The sequence below is a fragment of the Haliotis asinina genome, chromosome 2, assembly GCF_037392515.1.
Source record: "Haliotis asinina isolate JCU_RB_2024 chromosome 2, JCU_Hal_asi_v2, whole genome shotgun sequence".
Taxonomy (NCBI): domain Eukaryota; kingdom Metazoa; phylum Mollusca; class Gastropoda; order Lepetellida; family Haliotidae; genus Haliotis; species Haliotis asinina.
The window spans coordinates 101,303,030-101,323,089 of record NC_090281.1 but is presented as its reverse complement, the minus strand read 5'-3'; the positions used below and the strand labels follow the sequence as shown (position 1 = coordinate 101,323,089).

Sequence of the window (20,060 nt, the reverse complement as noted above, 5' to 3'; positions counted from 1 at the left end):
GATTCTGTCAGATCATACACTGTCGACATAAGCTCGGCTGTAGAGATTTGAATGGTGATAAAGTCAACAGACATATTTCCAACAACCCTGGATGCGCTTGTGGATATCACAATGAAGACACAGTTCATTATCTTTTCACATATGAACTCTACACTGCCACTTCTAGGCAAATGGCTACAATCTCCAAACAGTGTTATATAGAATACCTCCGGAAAATAACGATGTCAATAAGAATATGTTTGAGCACCCTGCATCAATACCTCCTTACATCTAAACGATGCATGTGATAATTTATTCTGGACAATTATAAGCATTCAATTAATGAAGTGTAGCTGCAGACTCAAGATTTATAGGTACCTACCACACACATATGATTAAATCTGTCTTTTTTGTATCCAGTTCTTGTATATTTATTTTAATGATATATGTACTGGTGAGGTATTAATGTAAACAAAGTTCTGCTTGCTTACCAAACCAGGGCCTCTGTGAATAAAATTTTGTTTAAGCCACAAGACATATTCATGTAGCAAGTTGTATACACCTGGATGGCAGGTCATACGTATGTACGTATGTACGTATGTATGTATGTATGTATGTATGTATGTATGTATGTATGTATGTATGTATGTATGTATGTATGTATGTATGTATGTATGTATGTATGTATGTATGTACGTATGTACGAACGTATGTACGTATGTATGTACGTATGCACGTATGTACGTATGTACGTATGTATGTACGTACGTATGTACGTACGTATGTACGTATGTACGTATGTACGTACGTATGTACGTATGTACGTACGTATGTACGTATGTACGTATGTACGTATGTACGTATGTACGTAGGTAGGTAGGTAGGTAGGTAGGTAGGTATGTATGTACGTATGTATGTACGTATGTACGTACGTACCTACGTATGTACGTATGTATGTACGTCTGTCTACATACCTACCTACCTACCTATCTATCTATCTATCGCTGCAAAATGGTGAATATCCCAAGAACACGCTGCACACAACAGGATTAAAATATATCAAAATAATAATTGTCACAGAGAAAAACATTACTTCATACATTTTGTATTTAAATTTCTAGAGCAGTCGTAGGCCTGATGGGGAGGAGGAGACGACGTTGTCGTTGACTGGTGACGTCGACGGCTTAGAAGTTCAGGGAAGAGCAGCGTCGGTCCATCCCGCTTTTGCCAGGGAGAGCAAGGCTGAATACACCCCACGGTGGAGACCCACCCCCAGGAAAGAGGCTGATGACTTTGAAAGGTACTCATGTCGATTAATGAGTTCTGAGCTTCACATATAAGGAATTATTAAATAATGAAATCATTTGCCAAGCGTATTACATGACGTCGTGGGGATACGGCCAGGGGATGCCAAACCAACGAGGAAGCATGCTAGCGAAGTGCCTGCTGGCAGACCTGTTCATTCATCGTCATACTTCGGCAATAATCGTAGCATTCATAGCTAAAGCTTCAGACAGTCGTGTCACAATCTGGACCCAGTCTTGTGACAATGTACCCTCAGTCGTGTGACAATCTAGACCCAGTAGACCAAGTCGCATCGCAATCGCTTCACAATCTATACCCAGTTGTGAGACAATGTACCCTCAGTAGTGTGACAATCTAGACCCAGTTGTGAGACAATGTCGCTCAGTTTGAGGCTGATCCAGAAAGTTTAATGCACTGGTGAATTTCATACACAATACCGTACACAATATGTATTACACCCGTATATAATTCTGTGAATACACAATACCGTACACAATATGTATTACACTCATATATTATGTGAATACACAATACCGTACACAATATGTATTACACCCGTATATTATGTGAATACAAAATACCGTACACAATATGTATTACACCAGTATATAATTATGTGAATACACAATACCGTACACAATATGTATTACACCCGTACATATGTGAATACACAATACCGTACACAATATGTATTACACCCGTATATAATCATGTGAATACACAATACCGTACACAATATGTATTACACCCGTATATAATCATGTGAATACACAATACCGTACACAATATGTATTACTCCAGTATATTATGTGAATACACAATGCCGTACACAATATGTATTACACCAGTATATAATTATGTGAATACACAATACCGTACACATGTATTGCACCCGTATATCTGTGAATACACAATACCGTACACAAGATGTATTACACTTGTATATATGTAAATACACAATACCGTACACAATATGTACTGCACCCGTAGATCTGTGAATATACAATACCGTACACAACATGTATTGCACCCGCATATATGTGAATACACAATACCGTACACAATATGTATTGCACCCGTAGATCTGTGAATACACAATACCGTACACAATATGTATTGCACCCGTATATCTGTGAATACACAATGCCGTACACAATATGTATTACACCAGTATATAATTATGTGAATACACAATACCGTACACATGTATTGCACCCGTATATCTGTGAATACACAATACCGTACACAATATGTATTACACTCGTATATATGTAAATACACAATACCGTACACAATATGTACTGCACCCGTATATCTGTGAATACACAATACCGTACACAACATGTATTGCACCCGCATATATGTGAATACACAATACCGTACACAATATGTATTGCACCCGTATATCTGTGAATACACAATACCGTGCACAATATGTATTGCACCCGTATATCTGTGAATACACAATACCGTACACAATATGTATTGCACCCGTATATCTGTGAATACACAATACCGTACACAATATGTATTGCACCCGTTTATCTGTGAATACACAATACCGTACACAACATGTATTGCACCCGTTTATCTGTGAATACACAATACCGTACACAACATGTATTGCACCCGTATATCTGTGAATACACAATACCGTACACAACATGTATTGCACACGTATATCTGTGAATACACAATACCGTACACAATATGTATTGCACCCGTATATCTGTGAACACACAATACCGTACACAATATGTATTGCACCCGTATATCTGTGAATACACAATACCGTACACATGTATTGCACCCGTATATCTGTGAATACACAATACCGTACACAATATGTATTGCACCTGTATATCTGTGAATACACAATACCGTACACATGTATTGCACCCGTATATCTGTGAATACACAATACCGTACACAATATGTATTGCACCCGTATATCTGTGAATACACAATACCGTACACATGTATTGCACCCGTATATCTGTGAATACACAATACCGTACACAATATGTATTGCACCCGTATATCTGTGAATACACAATACCGTACACATGTATTGCACCCGTATATCTGTGAATACCCAATACCATACACGTGTTGCACCCGTATATCTGTGAATACACAATACCATACACATGTATTGCACCCGTATATCTGTGAATACACAATACCATACACAACATGTATTACACACGTATCTGTGACTACACAATACCACACATAGCACTTATTAGCCCTTTCTTCCTTTCGGAGCAGTAACATGACAACACACTCTGATCATCTGAAGGCCCGCGATTTGTGTATGATGATTTTGTTTCACCTCTTTGTGTTTGGTGAATTGGTTTCCCTTCTTTGTGAATGATGAATGTGTTTCACTTCTTTGTCAATGACGAATGTGTTTCCCTTCTTTTTGTATGGTGAACGTGATTCTGTCACATTCTGTACGAACTGGTCTCGATGGTAACACTGCAGACACATTCCACTGCTTGCCTAAACATTATGTCGATTCAAATCTTTAATTTGAAAATGTTATACTCTACCTGACAAAGTGTAATAGGTTCATCAATATTTGAATTTGTCGTGTGAAACAGTATTGATTTTTCCATGGGGTGGTTTAAGTCTAACGCCGTCTAGTTTCCCTGCCTTCTGCTGACTCTCAAGTGTGTGAAGACCATTGTCGATCAGTCTCACCACGGAGTCTGTAGAAAACACAGTTACAATAATACCAGCGTTTAGGACAATAAGTCTTGTGATCTTTGTGTTTTGTTGCCCTGACAACGATTGCAAATCGATGTTGGGATTCTTGGTCCATCAGTAGATATTGTTTACAGTGTTGCTGGTCGATAATCTGTCTGTCACTGACTGAGCCAAGGTCAAAGTGAGTACATTTTACTGCCTCTCACGCATCTTGGTGTTCAACCAAAGAAACGGAACCAAATGAATCTGGTATCGAGCTACAGAACGGTGCATATTAAAGTACGATGCATCTCTTACAAACATCAGTGTGTTACAAACGTTGTATGTGACTAACATACATGTATGACTAGCATACATTCAAGAGTGATCTACGCTTACAGCAGAGTCGGTGGTATAGTTGGGACTACATCAAATTTGCTTAAACAGTTTTACAGCTGCACGATGTTGTTTGTGGACAAATCGCGTGTGGACCAGACAATCCAGTGAGTGTGACCTAGGGATGCGATGAAAGAACAAGTGTTTACACAGCACAAACATCATGAAATAGTGATGATACAAGATGATCTCGAAAGAATGGTATCCTGCCTCTCGGGTGGACCCCGCCATAAACATATGCCAAGCCTAATTGTTCACCTAAAATAATTCGGGAAGGTATATGGTACAAGGGAAAACAGTTTTGTCACTAATGCATCAAATATCGATATGTTCTCCACATGTATTCCACAAAACGTTTTCAATGCTTTACCGAGGCCTTGAAATATGTATCCTTGACCGAGCAACACGTGAGCATGAGTGCCGTGACGCTGTTTGAAATCTTAGTGAGAAAGAGCATACTCAGCTGTACCTAAAAAGTTGTGAAATGTCGAAACCAAAGGCTGGAGCTGGTAGGATATTGCTCGATATGAAGGAAGAGTTGACGATTGTCAAGTTACAATCATCCCCTTTGTCATAGTCCATATGACTTTTTGGAAAGCAATTTGTCTCAAACATAGAACAGTCTATCTCAAACATAGACCAGTGTATTTAAAACATAGTCCAGTCTATCTCACACATGCATCAACGTGTCTCACACATGGCAAATGTTGACCAGCCTGACTACGTCAAACGTAACTTTCAAAACATTCCTTGCCACATATGGCCGCAAGCATGTACTCTCACAGAACTACACCTAACCCACAGCGTAACCTGCCACACACAGCCTCGACCATATATCACGTCACACTGCGTCAAATACATATGACGTCACATAGAGTCAAATATATTACGTCACACGACGATAAATATATATTACGTCAACCAAGCACATATAACGCCATACAGCCTCAAACACATATTACGTCACACGGTGGTGAACACATTACGTCACACAGCATAAAACGCACATCACATCACATCACATCACAGCACCAAACCCATATAACGTCACACAACATCAAGCATATTACGTCACACAGCATCAAACACATACTACGTCACAGAGCGGTAAACACATACTGCGTCACACAACTCTACTCACTCATAACGTCATAGCCGTAAGCACATATTTCGTCACACGGTGTTAATCATATTACGTCACACAGCATCAAACCCATACTACGTCACACAGCATCAAACACATACCTCATGCATGTCATGCACCTCATACCAAACGCCGAGTCAAAGATAGGTTGTCATACGAGGTTTCAAATGCATACTCTATGTAAAATCTTGAATATCTATAATATCCTCTTTGACGGGCAGTCTAGAAGTTGAGAAGATGAAGAATGAGGACCATTTTATGGACATACAACTTTTTTATTCCATATAGACGACGTTTCGACATTGACACTATTGTCGTTGGACCACCTTAGACATGTCTTCACCAACTACAACTGTGTTGAGTATTCCATTACAAGGAATCAGTATTTTAATTCACGAACTCTGAAGGATCTTTTTAATAACACAAGCTCTCATTTAATCATTGCATTTTTAAAAGAATTAGATTTATTGACCGAATTGTAAATAGATAAATATTTTATTATTGGAAGTTTAAATTCATAACTGTGCTTGTTAGCGGCTGTATCCTCAAAGGGGGTTGAAGTACTGTAAAACTATTGTCCCCCTGAGAGGGTACGTAAGTAGACAAACATTCAAAGTAAATTCTAAATTTCCACCTTTTTAATCGTAAGTGTTTTTTATTGTATGGCTAGATTTCCCAAATTGCTGACGGCTGAGGGGATAATGTAAATCCAGCTAGGGTCCATGCAGGTAGCAAAGGTGCTGTAAGTCCCCATGGTCCCTAGTATGGTGATCTACCTTCAGTTGTTAGCAATCTATAGCCCATTTTTATCTTGTATTGTCCTCTGTAGATAAATTGTTTTAGGTATACTTACTAGTTTTATATTCTCATCTGTGATATTCTAGTTGTTTTACTGCCCTTCGTTGACAGGTTTTATAATAGACATATATTTCATTTCAGTATTAAATGTTCTCGTCACGATATGGCTGAGATATTGCCGATGTGACGTAAAATATTAACTCACTCACTCACCAACTACAACAAATATCCCATATAGATCGTACCGCTTCTTTGACAGCAACATTAGAACCCAAGTCGAAACGTGGCATCAACATCCACATAGCAATAATCCCCATTCTTCATCAGTAATATCTATGTGTGACTCAACTTGTCTTGCCGTTCTGCTGCCTTTGGTCGAGGAGGACTATAATCTCCTCAGTATTCGTGTCGCCCTTACGGTAATGAATCAAGGTTTTACAGACTTGACCGAATCAACTTTAAAACCTCGGGTTACATATTACAGTAATTGAGTTCCATGACAGTTCAGGCTGTAACACTAGACAACTGTGCTGTCCTGGGTACTGGGTCATTTACTACCAGCCATATCTGATTGACGTCTCTCCAAATACAGGTAAAAGCGATCTGGAACGGGTCTTCTTGAAACAACGCTCGCACGCTGACAGCTGTGACGTTATGCTATGAAATGTTAAGATATGATGGTTGTGATAAACGTTGTGTTGAAACACAAGAATGCATAACCGAAAAATTAGTACCAAAGCCAACGTAGTGTAAATCGTGCCCTTGCTGTGACGAGTTGTGACGACGACTGAGCGCACGCACCTCTCTTCACCGTGGACGCAGACCGGCATAACGCAAGGGACACGAGATCAATATTTCAATAGAAATCAAAATGCATTATCCCATGAAGCGTTGCGAGATGTAGATGCTGGAGGTGAACTGCGTTACAAAGTGTGTGAAACATTAGCCTCAATCTGTGTGTACTGGACACTGGAGCAACATGTCGGACTGGGCCACGACAGACTCGCAGGAGGCGAGGTAAGACGAAATTGATTTAGGGACTGTAATCTCTCCACCTAATCCACCTTGGCAGATCCACGAGGGTTTGAACCCCCAACCAGATTCAACAACTGAGAGTACAGTATACCGGGTGACAGTACAGTATACCGGATGACAGCACATTACATGCATACCTGGTGGCAGTACAATATACCTGGTGAGAGTAATGTATAGCAGATGACAGAATATACCTGTGACAGTACTATATTCCTGGTGACAGTATAACATAACTGGTGAGAGTACAGTATACCTGGTGACAGTACAGTATACCTGGTGACAGTACAGTATATCTAGTGACAGTACATTGCATGTATACCTGGTGACAGTACAGTATACGTCATAACAGTACTGTATACCCAGTGACAGTACAGTATACCGGGTGACAGTACAGTATGCTTGTCAACATTAGAATCTATGTCGAAACGACGCCTATGCAAAACAAAAGAAGTTATAACTATAACAATAATGTTCATTCTTCATCTACCAAACTTCTAGAATGCCCGTCAAAGAAAAAATATGAGTATGCATACACGCATCTCAGTATACAGATATGGAGCTCTGCGGCTGTGTCGCAGAATTGTGCATGGATTATTAGTGTGAACAGTAACTAGTTATTCTGAAAACATCGGTAAATTCCTTTCAAACAGTAGTTTAAATGGAGTCGTCTGCTTTAACGTGTTCAAACGTGTCAAGTGATAAAAGGCTGCAGATTCTAGCCAGGACATGTGATTCTAAGGCATTAGTGAATCTAGAAATTTGAAAACAAGTATCTGTTAGTGTTGTTTGTTAATCAAGATCTTTAAAAAAACGTGTGAATAAATATTTAAATCATGACCACCAGTGTGATGTGTGATAAAATATATGGTACTTCTTCACTTTAAGTCTTGCAAAAGAAAGAGTGAGTCCAATAGCAGTAAAATACGGTATTTGCATCTAATATTGCTGCTATTAATTCACTGCAGAGATAAAAACGGTAACGTATCTGAGAAGCAGTACGGAGTCAAAATAACGCAGAGTAATTTCTTGCAACTGTTTCCTATCATGCGAATTATCTGGTTTCTCATCCACAAGAGGGCAAATATAAAACTAATTTATCTGATATGTGCTTTGTTGAAAACACATTTAGTTGTCATCATTCATAATGCAATACCATTGACTCGAATCGACTGTATATCATCCCGTGATTGTCTATGATGCTAACACAGAGTGATGTCCTGGAGACAGTGCGTACCTATGCTCGCTCGTCATGGAAACAGCTAGTGTGTACCCAAGATCGATCGTCGATCTGTATGACAGGGACTTGTTCCACAAAGCACGACGACTATATCAAGCTCTGTGTCATTGTATGGCACTTTAGATTACCTTTGCTGAGAAAGGATATCTTTACTTGCCATATTGGTAAGATATACAATGTAATCTTATTTCAAGTTGACATAGCCATGGCACGGGTGGGAAAATAATAAGCAGATAAAGGTTAAATGGCTTTCCCAAACGACTGGAGAGTTGAGTAGTAGAAGATTCAGTCAGTACACGACATCAAACAAGCAAACCACGAACAATATTTTGACCTTCGTCTCCCGTTTTTCATTACTATTTGGAAATATTTCACCGCTTATTTACATTTGCATTATGGATAAATATGTCATTACTATGAAATGACAATGATAAGATCAAAACAGGTATAACCATACAAATGTAATCTCAATGACAATTCTCTGAATCACACGGTGAAATGAAAATGCATTAACATTACGTTATCTAACTGCATGTCATATTTGCATCCTTGATATTAAATCTACACATACACCAGCTCCTATAGTTTGATAGACTGTGTTTTGATAAGCTTTGGTACAAACACTATTTAATTTACTCCATGCACACAATGCCACTAAAGCTGTGAAAACATTGCGAACCAACGTATTTCTCCGTTGGCGGAGATTCTTCACAATCGTCATGCCACAGTCTATAAATAGAAAGTTGGGCTATTCCACGTGACGTCACAAGGTACATAGCAACGTTGTAGCGATCCAATATGGCGGCTGACACGATGGGAAACTTCGAATTAGAAAAGCTTCGTGCCGAAATTCAGCAGGAAAACCAAATGAAGTAAGGCCTTTTTCGGGTATTGATATGACAACTAGTTACCTAAACTAACTTCACCATTATATGTGCATTCCTAACAGGTCATGACGTGCGTGATGAAGAGGATCAGTGCTTGACTAAATAGCTTGGCTATGTATGTCCTATGGTAAGGTTAAAGATGGGATATATGTTTATAAACCCCAGTTTATTGATACCGTTTAACTAAACTCTCCATTTCCTCCAGGGAGATGTTGGATCAGTCAGCTGCAGAACTCAAATCTACAGTGGAGGAGCTGGAAAAGAGATTTGATGCCATCGAGAATGAAGGTACAAAACACACAAATGTATGTTACGTTGAAAAAACGAGACTTGTCCAGAAAAGGGGTAACACACGCACACAAGCACGCACACACACAAAATGGTAGTAGAACACACAGGCATCAAAAATGAGAGAAACACACACCCAGAATGAAGGGAACACAGGCAACAGTGACACACCCACACTCACTCTCCAAACACACAGTCGTACACAAACTGAGAAGAGAGAGAGAGTACAGCATACCTGGTCAGGTATACTGACACAGACAGACATCCAGAATAATGGGAACACACACACCAAATGAAGATAAGACGCAGACTCACACACATACAAAAATCAGGGATGCACACACAGAATGAAGATAAAACACAAATGACATTCGTGGACATGCACATGAAAGTGAGGGCAACACATCTACATTCATCAAGAGAGAGGGAAACACATTAAGAATGAGGGGAACACATATACACACATCAAGAATGAAGGGAACACACACAGAATGAAGGTCACATGCACAATGAGGGGAACATGCACACACAACAAGAATGAGGAACATGTACGTCAAGAAAGAGGGGAACACATGTACCCACCTCAAGGAATAGGGGAACACACATACACACATAAAAAATGAGGGAGACATATACAGAATGAAAGTAATATGCACATCAAGAATGAGATGAACATGTACACACACATGCACAAAGAATGGGGGGAACATTCACACATCAAGTATGATGGGAACACACATACAGATTGAAGATAACATATATCAAGAATAAGGGGAAAATGCACACACACAAACAAGAATGGGGGGAACATGCCCACACTCACACACGCACGCGCACCTGTATGAGGAGAACTCATACAGAGATGTCCCGTTAATCCAACATTGTCAGTTGCACAGCAAATTGTCAGATCAGTAAGGATACTGGACTAAATACATGAGACTAACTTACATTTATTCAATTACCAATTATTCAATACCAACAAAAACATCGGATAAAGCAGATTGTCGGTTAAACAGAGGTCACATTAATGAGACTTGACTGTATACAGAATGTGGGTAACATACACATCAAGAATGTGGGAACACACATACAGAATGAAAGTCACATGCACATGGAGAATAAGGGGAACATGCCCCCCCCACCCCCACAGACACACAGACACACGAGGGGAACACCATACAGTATGAAGATAACATGTTAGCAAATGTACAAAATGTTACTTTCATCAAAAGGATCTGATCATCAGAAAAGTAATTAAATAATCTAAGAGGTAGTGTGCCTGTACATTTCTGGGAATGAATGGTGATGTAACTGTGTTTCAGGTAATGAGTGGAAGACACGGTTTGAGACCCAGCAGGAGATGAATCAACAGTTGGAGAGGCAGATCCTCATCTTCCAGAACAAGGTGGAGGAGGCACGTAAAAATGTCCGGGAAGGTTAGTCACACACTCAATAGTATAGTCCACATCTGAGAGGAACTGGTATACACTTGCGAGGGCACGGGATATATCTTTAACTACTAATCACATATCTGTCAATGCAGTTAGACCACTGACACAGGTCTAATATCTAAGAGGAACAGTCACTACTGTGTACTGCCACATTTTACACGTCATAAACATCTGAGATCCCCTGTTCATTAAGTGTAACGTTGGAGTCTAACGTGTTTCAGCAAACAAGTCTCCACGAGATAATCGCTGCTTTGATGACATGGAGGCCAGTCCACAGATGATCAAGAATCTGGAGAAGGAGAAGCAGAGTCTGTACAGCCAGCTACGTGACCTTGAGTGGAGGCTGGACCAGGAGTCCAAGGTGAGAGCGACATGCATACAAGGGTTTGCCAGTTTGTGTGGCACGCTCAGACTTTATGCTGGTGGTTGTGGCACATTCATACCTTAAGAGAAGTGAAAATTGGATATTTATAAAAACAACAAATTGAAAATATTATGCTATGCCTGGAGCAGGATGTTACAGGACAGCTCTGGATGATGTTGCAGGCTTATCACAAGGCCAACGATGAGAGAAAGCAGTATGCACTGGAGATCAATGCCACTAAAGGCCACTTGGAAGATATACGAATGAGGCAGAAGATGGCACTTCTTGATGGCAGTTCCACAGCAAGAACAGCCAGAGGTTCAGGAGGGTGAGTAAAACAGCAAAAATAACCAGAGTTTCAGGAGAGTGAGTTCCTTAGCAAGAACAGCCAGAGATTCAGGAGGGTGATTACCACAGCAAGAACAGCCAGAGATTAAAGATGGTGAGTACTACAAAATGGACAGCCAGAGATTCATCAAAGTGAGTTCCATAGCAAGAACAACCAGTGATTCAGAAGGGTGAGTATCACAGCAAAAATAACCAGAGATTCAGGAGAGTGAGTTCCTTAGCAAGAACAGCCAGAGTTTCAGGAGGGTGATTACCACAGCAAGAACAGCCAGAGATTCAGGAGGGTGAGTACCACAGCAAGAACTGCCAGAGATTCGGGTAGTGAGTTCCATATCAAGAACAGTCAAACATTCAGGAGGGTGAGTACCACAGGAAGAACAGCCAGAGATTAAGGAGGGTGAGATCCACAGCAAGATAGCCAGAGATTTGGTAAGGTGAGTACTGCAGCAAGAACAGCAGGGTGAGTGAGATATTCTGGGGATGAGTACCACATGATGGGTATGAGAACCTGATGATATTGAATAAAAGGCTTAGTGCCACATGAAAAAGAGGAGTAATGCATCATTCACTTATAAATAAGGAAAAAATTACGCAAAAAATGTCTTTATCCTGTTCATCTTGAAACCTTTCAGAATTAGCTCACTGAATTCCTGAATACTGAAAACCTGATCAAACAATTATTATGCCTATCTCCTTCCTCTATGCGAAGATACTTGAACACTTCAAATCCTTTGAAGTTCCATCCTTATTGAAGCGGACGTATAATACACTCACCCACCGGAAACTTCCCTTTCCTTGCCAATACGGTCACATAACCAGCCATGTTTATCGCTCTCTCCTTCATCGCCCAAGGAGGACAGTAAGAGGCACTTTGGGTCCCAATACGGTGATAACGTTTTGCTTGTATTTTGTTCCTATTATCTAAATTGTGTCATATTTTATTTTTGGATTGTAATTATCATTGTCATTATATAAAAGTATTATCTTTTAACTTACCTTACCCTAGTACATATTACCTCAGTCTTCGCTTAAAAATCAGACAGTCGTTGATTCGCCATTCTGATGAATGGCTACCTCATGTATCAATGAATGTATATGCACGGAAGTGGCATGATCTGAACCGGGCAAGCGCAGACCATTCAAAATCACTTTTGACTATGCATATTACCTCAAGCTTCACTTAAAGTGAGATCAGACAGTCGTTGATTTGCCATTCCCATGAATGGCTACCTCGTGTATCAATGAATGTATAGGCACGGAAGTGGCATGATCACCTGAACCGGGCAAGCGCAGACCATTCAAAATCACTTTTACTTCAAGCGTCCTTGTGATCAGATGTTTGTTTGGTGCGCTGTTGTATAAGTTTTATACCTACTCCTTTGTGGTTAGGTTTGTTATTACTCAGTAGGTATGTTTGTTTCCTTTATTTTGCATGAGTGAAGAATCCAGACAGAATTATGCTTCACTTACCTGGCTACTGCATATTTACTTGTTCTTTTGATATGGGATGCTTTCTTGCATTGTACTCGCTTTTTGTGTGGTCTCCGTATGGTGTACGTAGCTATGGTTGGCTCCTACACCATCTTATTCATGTTTTATCATTTTTTATCTATATGGTGGTTGTCTTTTGTAATTTTTCTCTCATAACATGTCTCTTGTTGTGGGGGCAGCCATCTTTGTTGTTGTCTCTACCCCGCCCTTGGGCATGCCTATTTGTTCTCATAGGGGTGTTTTCTTGTGTAGGTGCGTTTTGCTAGGCGAGTTAAAATGATGTTATAGTTCTCTTGCTTGTCTGTATGTTGCAGTAGCTGTTTATGACTCGACAGTACTGCAGTATTTGCAAGGTGTTAAAGTCGGCAAAGGACCCTCACCCCCAGTGTCCGGACTGTGTTGTCAGCATTGCAAGCCACTTTCGCCCACTGGGTTCAAGGCTTTCCTTACAGCTAGGAGGAAGCATTTCACTCAACTTCGTAGAAAGATTTCTTCACCGGTGTTGTCTTTCAGATCTTGCTCGTCTCTCCTGGAGACTCTGGATCGTCAACACATGAGTCTATGCAAGATTCTGCTTGTGACCAGAATTCATCGGAGCCTCAGCGTCCTTACTGGTCACCTGGAGGTCCAGAAGCTCCTCAGATCTATGCTGCGGGTGTGTTCCTTCCCAGTGCGACACCAATGCTGGCGCCGATGATAGCACAGTCTACTGCCCGGATGCCGGTGCTGCCTCCTTCTTCAGATAGGAGCCTGTTGGATTCAGCGCTTATATCTACACCTGCGATTTCGATGCCGAAACCGACTCCAGCGCCACTCCTGACGCCGACTCAAGCGCCATGTCTGACGCTGACACCGGTGTCTGGATCATCTACCTCACAGTCTTCAGGATACTGCATCCCTCGTATATCATCAACACAAATGTCATCGCGGGAGGCGGACTTACAGAGGCAACTCGTTGAAGAGTGGGCCCTTGAGGTCGAAGCGGAACGTTCCCGTTGTGCCAGGAGGTAGCGCTCTGGTTCCCCTCATCGTCGTAGACTCCACTCTCATCGACGCCACCATTCAAGCTCCAGATCTCGCTTCTCAGCAGATAGAGATAGGCATTCCAGATCGCCTATGCGTTGAAGGACTTATTACAGGTCCAGGTCTCGGTCGCCCCGACGCATACATCCTTGTCACTCAAGGTCTCCAGCTGGGAAGACTTTGCAGTCAGCGCCTCTACCCCAATGTCCAGTGTCATCTTCGTCTACACATTCTCAAGCCGCTGTCTGTATCCTGGGACAACGCAGAGGAACGTTTCTTCTCCCCAACCTACCATGAAGAGCCACTGGAGGATATAGATGATGTTGGAACTTATCTCCCTCCCTTGGCCTCTTATGAATGGATCACCGAAAGGCTGGCAGATTGTCAGAGACCTCTGTCAGAGACCATTGTCAGAGACCACTGTCAGAGTCATTGGATCGGAAGGCTATTCAGCTTATGACTGAGTTACTACTTCCTCTCCACCCCATGGTCGATGATGCCATCTCGTCGTTGGACGCTGACTTTGCCAAGTTGTCCCTCAACCCTACATCACGCAAGTCAGAATATAAGGTTGACAGTCTGGTTTCGCTAACACTGTAGCAGCACACGATGAATCCCTTAAGCATCTGTGTTATCTTCATATAAGGTTCAGGATGCTCAAGCCTGTTTCGGTGCTGGCATCAGCTACCTCAGCAACGGCTTTTGACTTGACAGAGGATAATCCCTCCCGGATCGATCACTTCGCGACTCTGTTCCAGTGGCAAGGCAAGGTGCTGCACAACTTGCTGGCTCTCTTGCATGTAGCTTTGGTAATGACAACCACGGTTCAACGCTGAAGTTTCCTGGATCTTTGCACATGGCAGGAGGAATTCAAGAGACAACTGTTACGGGCTCCTTTCGCTTTGAAGTTTTTGTTCAATGAAAGAGGTTTATCGCCAGCATGCGGAGTTGGCAAACATGGAGGTTTCCCTTTCTACCTTTGAAGGCCTGGGTTCTGCCTCAAAAGGCAGACACCTATCACGTGGGAGAGGGAAGCGCCGCTATATTCCCCGCAGAGAATCCATCAGGTCAGCTTTTGCCAGAGACCGTGGCCGCAGTCGCCTGAACACTGATACATTCTGTGGCTATTTGACAAGCAAGCAATAGAGACAGTGCTAGATCCCAATTACTCCCCAGGGTTCTATGCACCCATCTTTCTTGTCACCAAGAAGCATTCAAACAAGCTGCAGATGATTCACAACATGCTGTTTTCAATCGTCTATACCCTTCAGACCTGCTGACTTCGGCTCAGGACCTTACCTACAGGGGTTGCCTCATGCTTCCGCCACTCCAAGGGTTTCTCCTGCCCTTCATACTGCAGCATCTGCACAGTTACCTGTCTTGATGGACTGCCCCACCGAATGTCTGCGCCGGCATCTCTTTAACAGAATACACCAACAATCAGGAACTATTTATAGATGAATCGCTCAAAGGATGGGGCACTCATTTCAACGGTCAGACCACTGCAGTTCTGTGGTCAGACGTAGAACAAGGTAACAATGGCACATCAACAATCTGGAGATGCAAGCAGTTATACTGGCAGTACGCCATTGGATACCTCTATTGAAGAACTCTAAGCTCCTCACAGCGTCAAACAGTTAGACGGTTGTCTGTCAGATCTTCTTAGATTTTAACAAGATGATATTTACAAATTTTCATGTGTTGAAATTGTGCTCGGTTGATCCCCATGTAGTATGTAGTATGTAGTATGTCCTTCATGCAAACCTGTTTGTTCTGTTCGCTATGAACTTTGCAAGAATTTATCTGCCCACTCAGTTTATTGAAAATATATCTCCAAGGTACTAGACAAGGAGACAATGTTTCAAGCGCCTATTTATTCCATAAGAGTCTGTCTTTAAGATACTTGTATATGAAGAAGGGTTGAGACTGATAGAAATCTTGACATACAGTTGCACTAGACACTAGCAGGACACTAGCTGATCTCTATATCATCATGTTCCAGTCAGCAAGTTCGACTGGATATCATCCCCCCATCTCACAGATGAATATTGGAGGAACAGGACCGAATTATAATTTGCCATAATAGTTCCTGAGGTGGGAAGTACTTGACGTATTTATATGGCAACCAACAGAATCCAGGGTGGCCTTACCCACCGCCATTTCCTTCAGATTCTGTAAGTATAATAAGCATGAGTCAGGATGAGGAAAAATATGTAATTTTCTGAATGAAAATGAAATTTTATACTTATCCTGACTCATGGCATCAAGCCCTTCCAAACACCCCTCTCAAGCACACTGAATTCACAGTAATTCTTGTGTCAGGTTAATGGGATGGCAAGCATGGCTGGTCATGTGACCATATTGGTGTGGAAGGGAAGCTTCCGGTGGGTGAGTGTATTTTACGTCTGCTTGAATTAGAACGAAACTTCAAGGGATTTCAAGTGTTCCACTGTCTTCGCATAGAGGGAGGAGATAAGCATAATAAGCATGAATCAGGATATGTATAAAAAAATCAATTTTAATCAGAAAATTACATTTATAACTGCATGACATCTCAGCTTTATCTTATTATCATGAAATGAAGACACCAAAGTTTGGAGCTGCTGGAATACTGCTTGGTGTAGGCGGTAAGAGTCACCCTTCTACTCATGTCATGGGGGTGGTTTCTTGTTGGTCTGAAAGAGAGGCAAAACCAGGAAATGGTTCCTGGCATAATTTTGTGTACATACATGTGATATGTAAAAGCCATTTTCAAATGGATATACATGTACATTCTTACAGGAATATTCCTGATGATCAACGAGTGCTTGACCCAAAGCGTGGACCAATTAAGAAAACAGCAGCGGTGAAGAACCTGCCCAGCCTGGAGATGGTGTGAAGGGAGACAACCCTTACATGAACCATGGAAGCATGGTATACAATGAAACCATGTAACTCCTCACACAGACTCTAAACAAAAAGCTACCTGTGATAACTAATTTATTATCTGTAGTGACCATCTCAGTACATACAGCACATTATCCTGGTGTACAGAGTTTGTGCAGACATATTTCTGTCACCAGTGTGAGGTAGGACACTTGTCATGTTTGGAGACTGCCATCAGTCTCGGATCAGTTCCTTTACTTTATATTTTTAATGGTTCATGACTTTGATGAAATTTGATCAAACCATGAAACAACTTTGTGTCTTACAATTGTGTAGAATGGCATGCACAAGAAATATCACATGACACAGGGACTGTTACCAAGGCACATAACAGATGACACATTGACAATGTATAGGCACATTTACGTATAATACTGAATACTAACTTTACAGGCAGACACAGTGACTATATTTAGACATATTAGCCTTTAATATAGCATGGTAACTGTTACAGACACACAACACAACTCTTTATTTATAGTGACACTGACTTTATATGTAGGCACGCTGATTATATATGAAGATGCTCCAAACTTTGTAGGCAGACACTTAAAATTTTATACACAGACACAGCTGGGACTTTACACATGAGAAAAGTGTAAGAAATTCAGGTTTAGATGTATTCTGTTGTGAAAAACCCATGTATGACAGAGTACTGTGTGGTCAGTCAAGGCAAGTATTTGGTGCCTGCCTCACTGTATGATGGCAACAAATGTATAACTACGCAATCGAAAGCTGCGGCTTTATGAGTACATTGACTAATAGTCCTTTGTATGTATATATGTCATGAAATACATAATTACTCTGTGTTTTATTGTGAAATTCATATCAATTATGCTGACAATATTTCTATAAAATACACTGCTGATTTCAACAACAATACCCAAGAAAGGAGAATAATTATGAATTACATAAAACGTGTAAGTGTACAGTGACCTGCAATTGGATGACAAAGTCCTACATCTTGACCTCCCTTCGCCTGACACACACCTGAGTAATGAAGGTATGCTCTGACCTCCAGTAACCTGACAAAGGTCAAAGAGTGTTAAAGAGGCACATAGACCTTGATCTATGTGTCACATGACACACGTCATTGAGTGGTACAGATCACATGATGCAGGTTGTAGAGTGGTAAAGAGGACCACCTTCATCTGTAAGTCACATTGCACAAGTTCTAGTGTACTGTAGTATGTAGGTGCATTGTGACCTCCAGTCACCTGACACAGGCCAACTAGTTACGCCATGAAATATTTACACCATGAATCCACGCACCTTTTTCACTCATTAGAAAACTACACCATATCACATGTCATTTTTGAAACGTAGGCACATCATTACAGTCTAGGGTGTACACACTACGGTCACCCTCAAAAAGAGAGCAGAAGAAATCAAACAGAAGACTTAGGTCTTTCCCTCCCAGGTCATGTAGGTGAGAACAGTCAACCCACTTTCTGACCCAGGAACCTGGTACCTATACATACACAGGGCCTGACTGTGTAACTACAGACTGATACAGCTACTGTTGATGTTTGCCCAAACCCCACTACTATTTCAGAGAAGCATGTTATTGTATTGTTCAATCACTGATGACAAAATAGATTTAAATCATTTATTGTTATAATATCTTTCTACTCTTGGATGATTTAAATAAAACTTTTATCTTGTATAAGTAATTCATTGTTTGTAGTTCATATAGGGAATGAACATCTTCAGACACTGTTACATTACACTGTGTCAAAATGATCACAGGACTACTAGAACATCACCTTTTTATCTCATCTCACACACATACATATATCGCTTTTTGATTATCTGATAGCGCTTCTATTATTTTCAATGTACCCTGCTTACAAGCACCTCATTCGGTATTTCATGGTAGTACTTTTTTATCATGAACACTGATTCATGTATAATGTACAGAAATTACCGATGTTTTGTGAATTCAAGTCGATGGAAGGGAGATAACTTTAAATCTGTTTTTATCTTGTGTCATCTCCAACTTTAGCGATGGCTACGAAATTGGCTCGCATTCGATTAAATAAATTTTTACAAAAAGTTCAAATTTAGTCAGTGTGATTGCTAAGAAGAGAAATAACACCGTGGTGACTTTACTAAGACAATACCTGCAGGAAAAACAGCAAGATGCAAGATTCGAATTGTTTTATTCACATAGGATGGCTGAAGTGTATGATACAATACCCATTTTTCAAACAGTTCGTACAGATCGTGGTAGTCGCACAGTGTCTTGCAGCCAGTTTGTCCCACACGTTCATCGCGTGCGCATAATCATCCTCGGTGATGGACATGGTGATGGAGTTGCTGTCCAGGAATTCGTCACACACATGGCAGGTCTTGGCCTTTTCTCAAGTTTTCCAGTCATCTCAGGTCATGTGCATGGGGGTGTTCTTGTGTTTTGTTCTTAAAACTTTGACCAGGCGATGGCTTACGTGAAGTCGTGCAGGCACCACTTGTGGAAGTGTTTCTTTTCCCTGTTTTGATTGATCACACAGCAGTCAGTTGAAATGTTGGATCCATGCATAATGATACTTGTCGCCTAAATTAACAATGAGATGATGGTCTGACGTCGTTCATCACCCGCGAGGGGGCTGATCCTGTGCACCATGTTCTGTTTTGCGATTTTGCTTAACTCAGAGACAGGAGTGGGTTCAACGATGCCCTCCCATTTGGGCCGGTTGTC

At 41.1% G+C, this 20,060-nt stretch overlaps 1 protein-coding gene across 3 annotated transcripts in view; it reads left to right on the top strand.

The window, feature by feature from the left end:
* Positions 1 to 19,424, top strand: part of LOC137273069 (coiled-coil domain-containing protein 169-like) — a 37,715-nt gene extending 18,291 nt beyond the window's left edge. The window contains exons 2-7 of one of the 3 annotated variants that reach the window (XM_067805520.1): positions 1,101 to 1,279; positions 9,678 to 9,760; positions 11,083 to 11,196; positions 11,433 to 11,572; positions 11,758 to 11,903; positions 17,219 to 19,313. In XM_067805520.1, the coding sequence (XP_067661621.1) occupies positions 1,101 to 1,279; positions 9,678 to 9,760; positions 11,083 to 11,196; positions 11,433 to 11,572; positions 11,758 to 11,903; positions 17,219 to 17,315 (759 nt within the window). In that variant the 3' untranslated portion in view covers positions 17,316 to 19,313. Of the gene's footprint in view, positions 1 to 1,100; positions 1,280 to 7,204; positions 7,331 to 9,355; positions 9,458 to 9,677; positions 9,761 to 11,082; positions 11,197 to 11,432; positions 11,573 to 11,757; positions 11,904 to 17,218 lie in introns of those variants that run through there. The other 2 variants (XM_067805522.1, XM_067805521.1) reach the window with 2 other exon arrangements.
* The last annotated feature ends 636 nt before the right edge of the window (positions 19,425 to 20,060 follow it).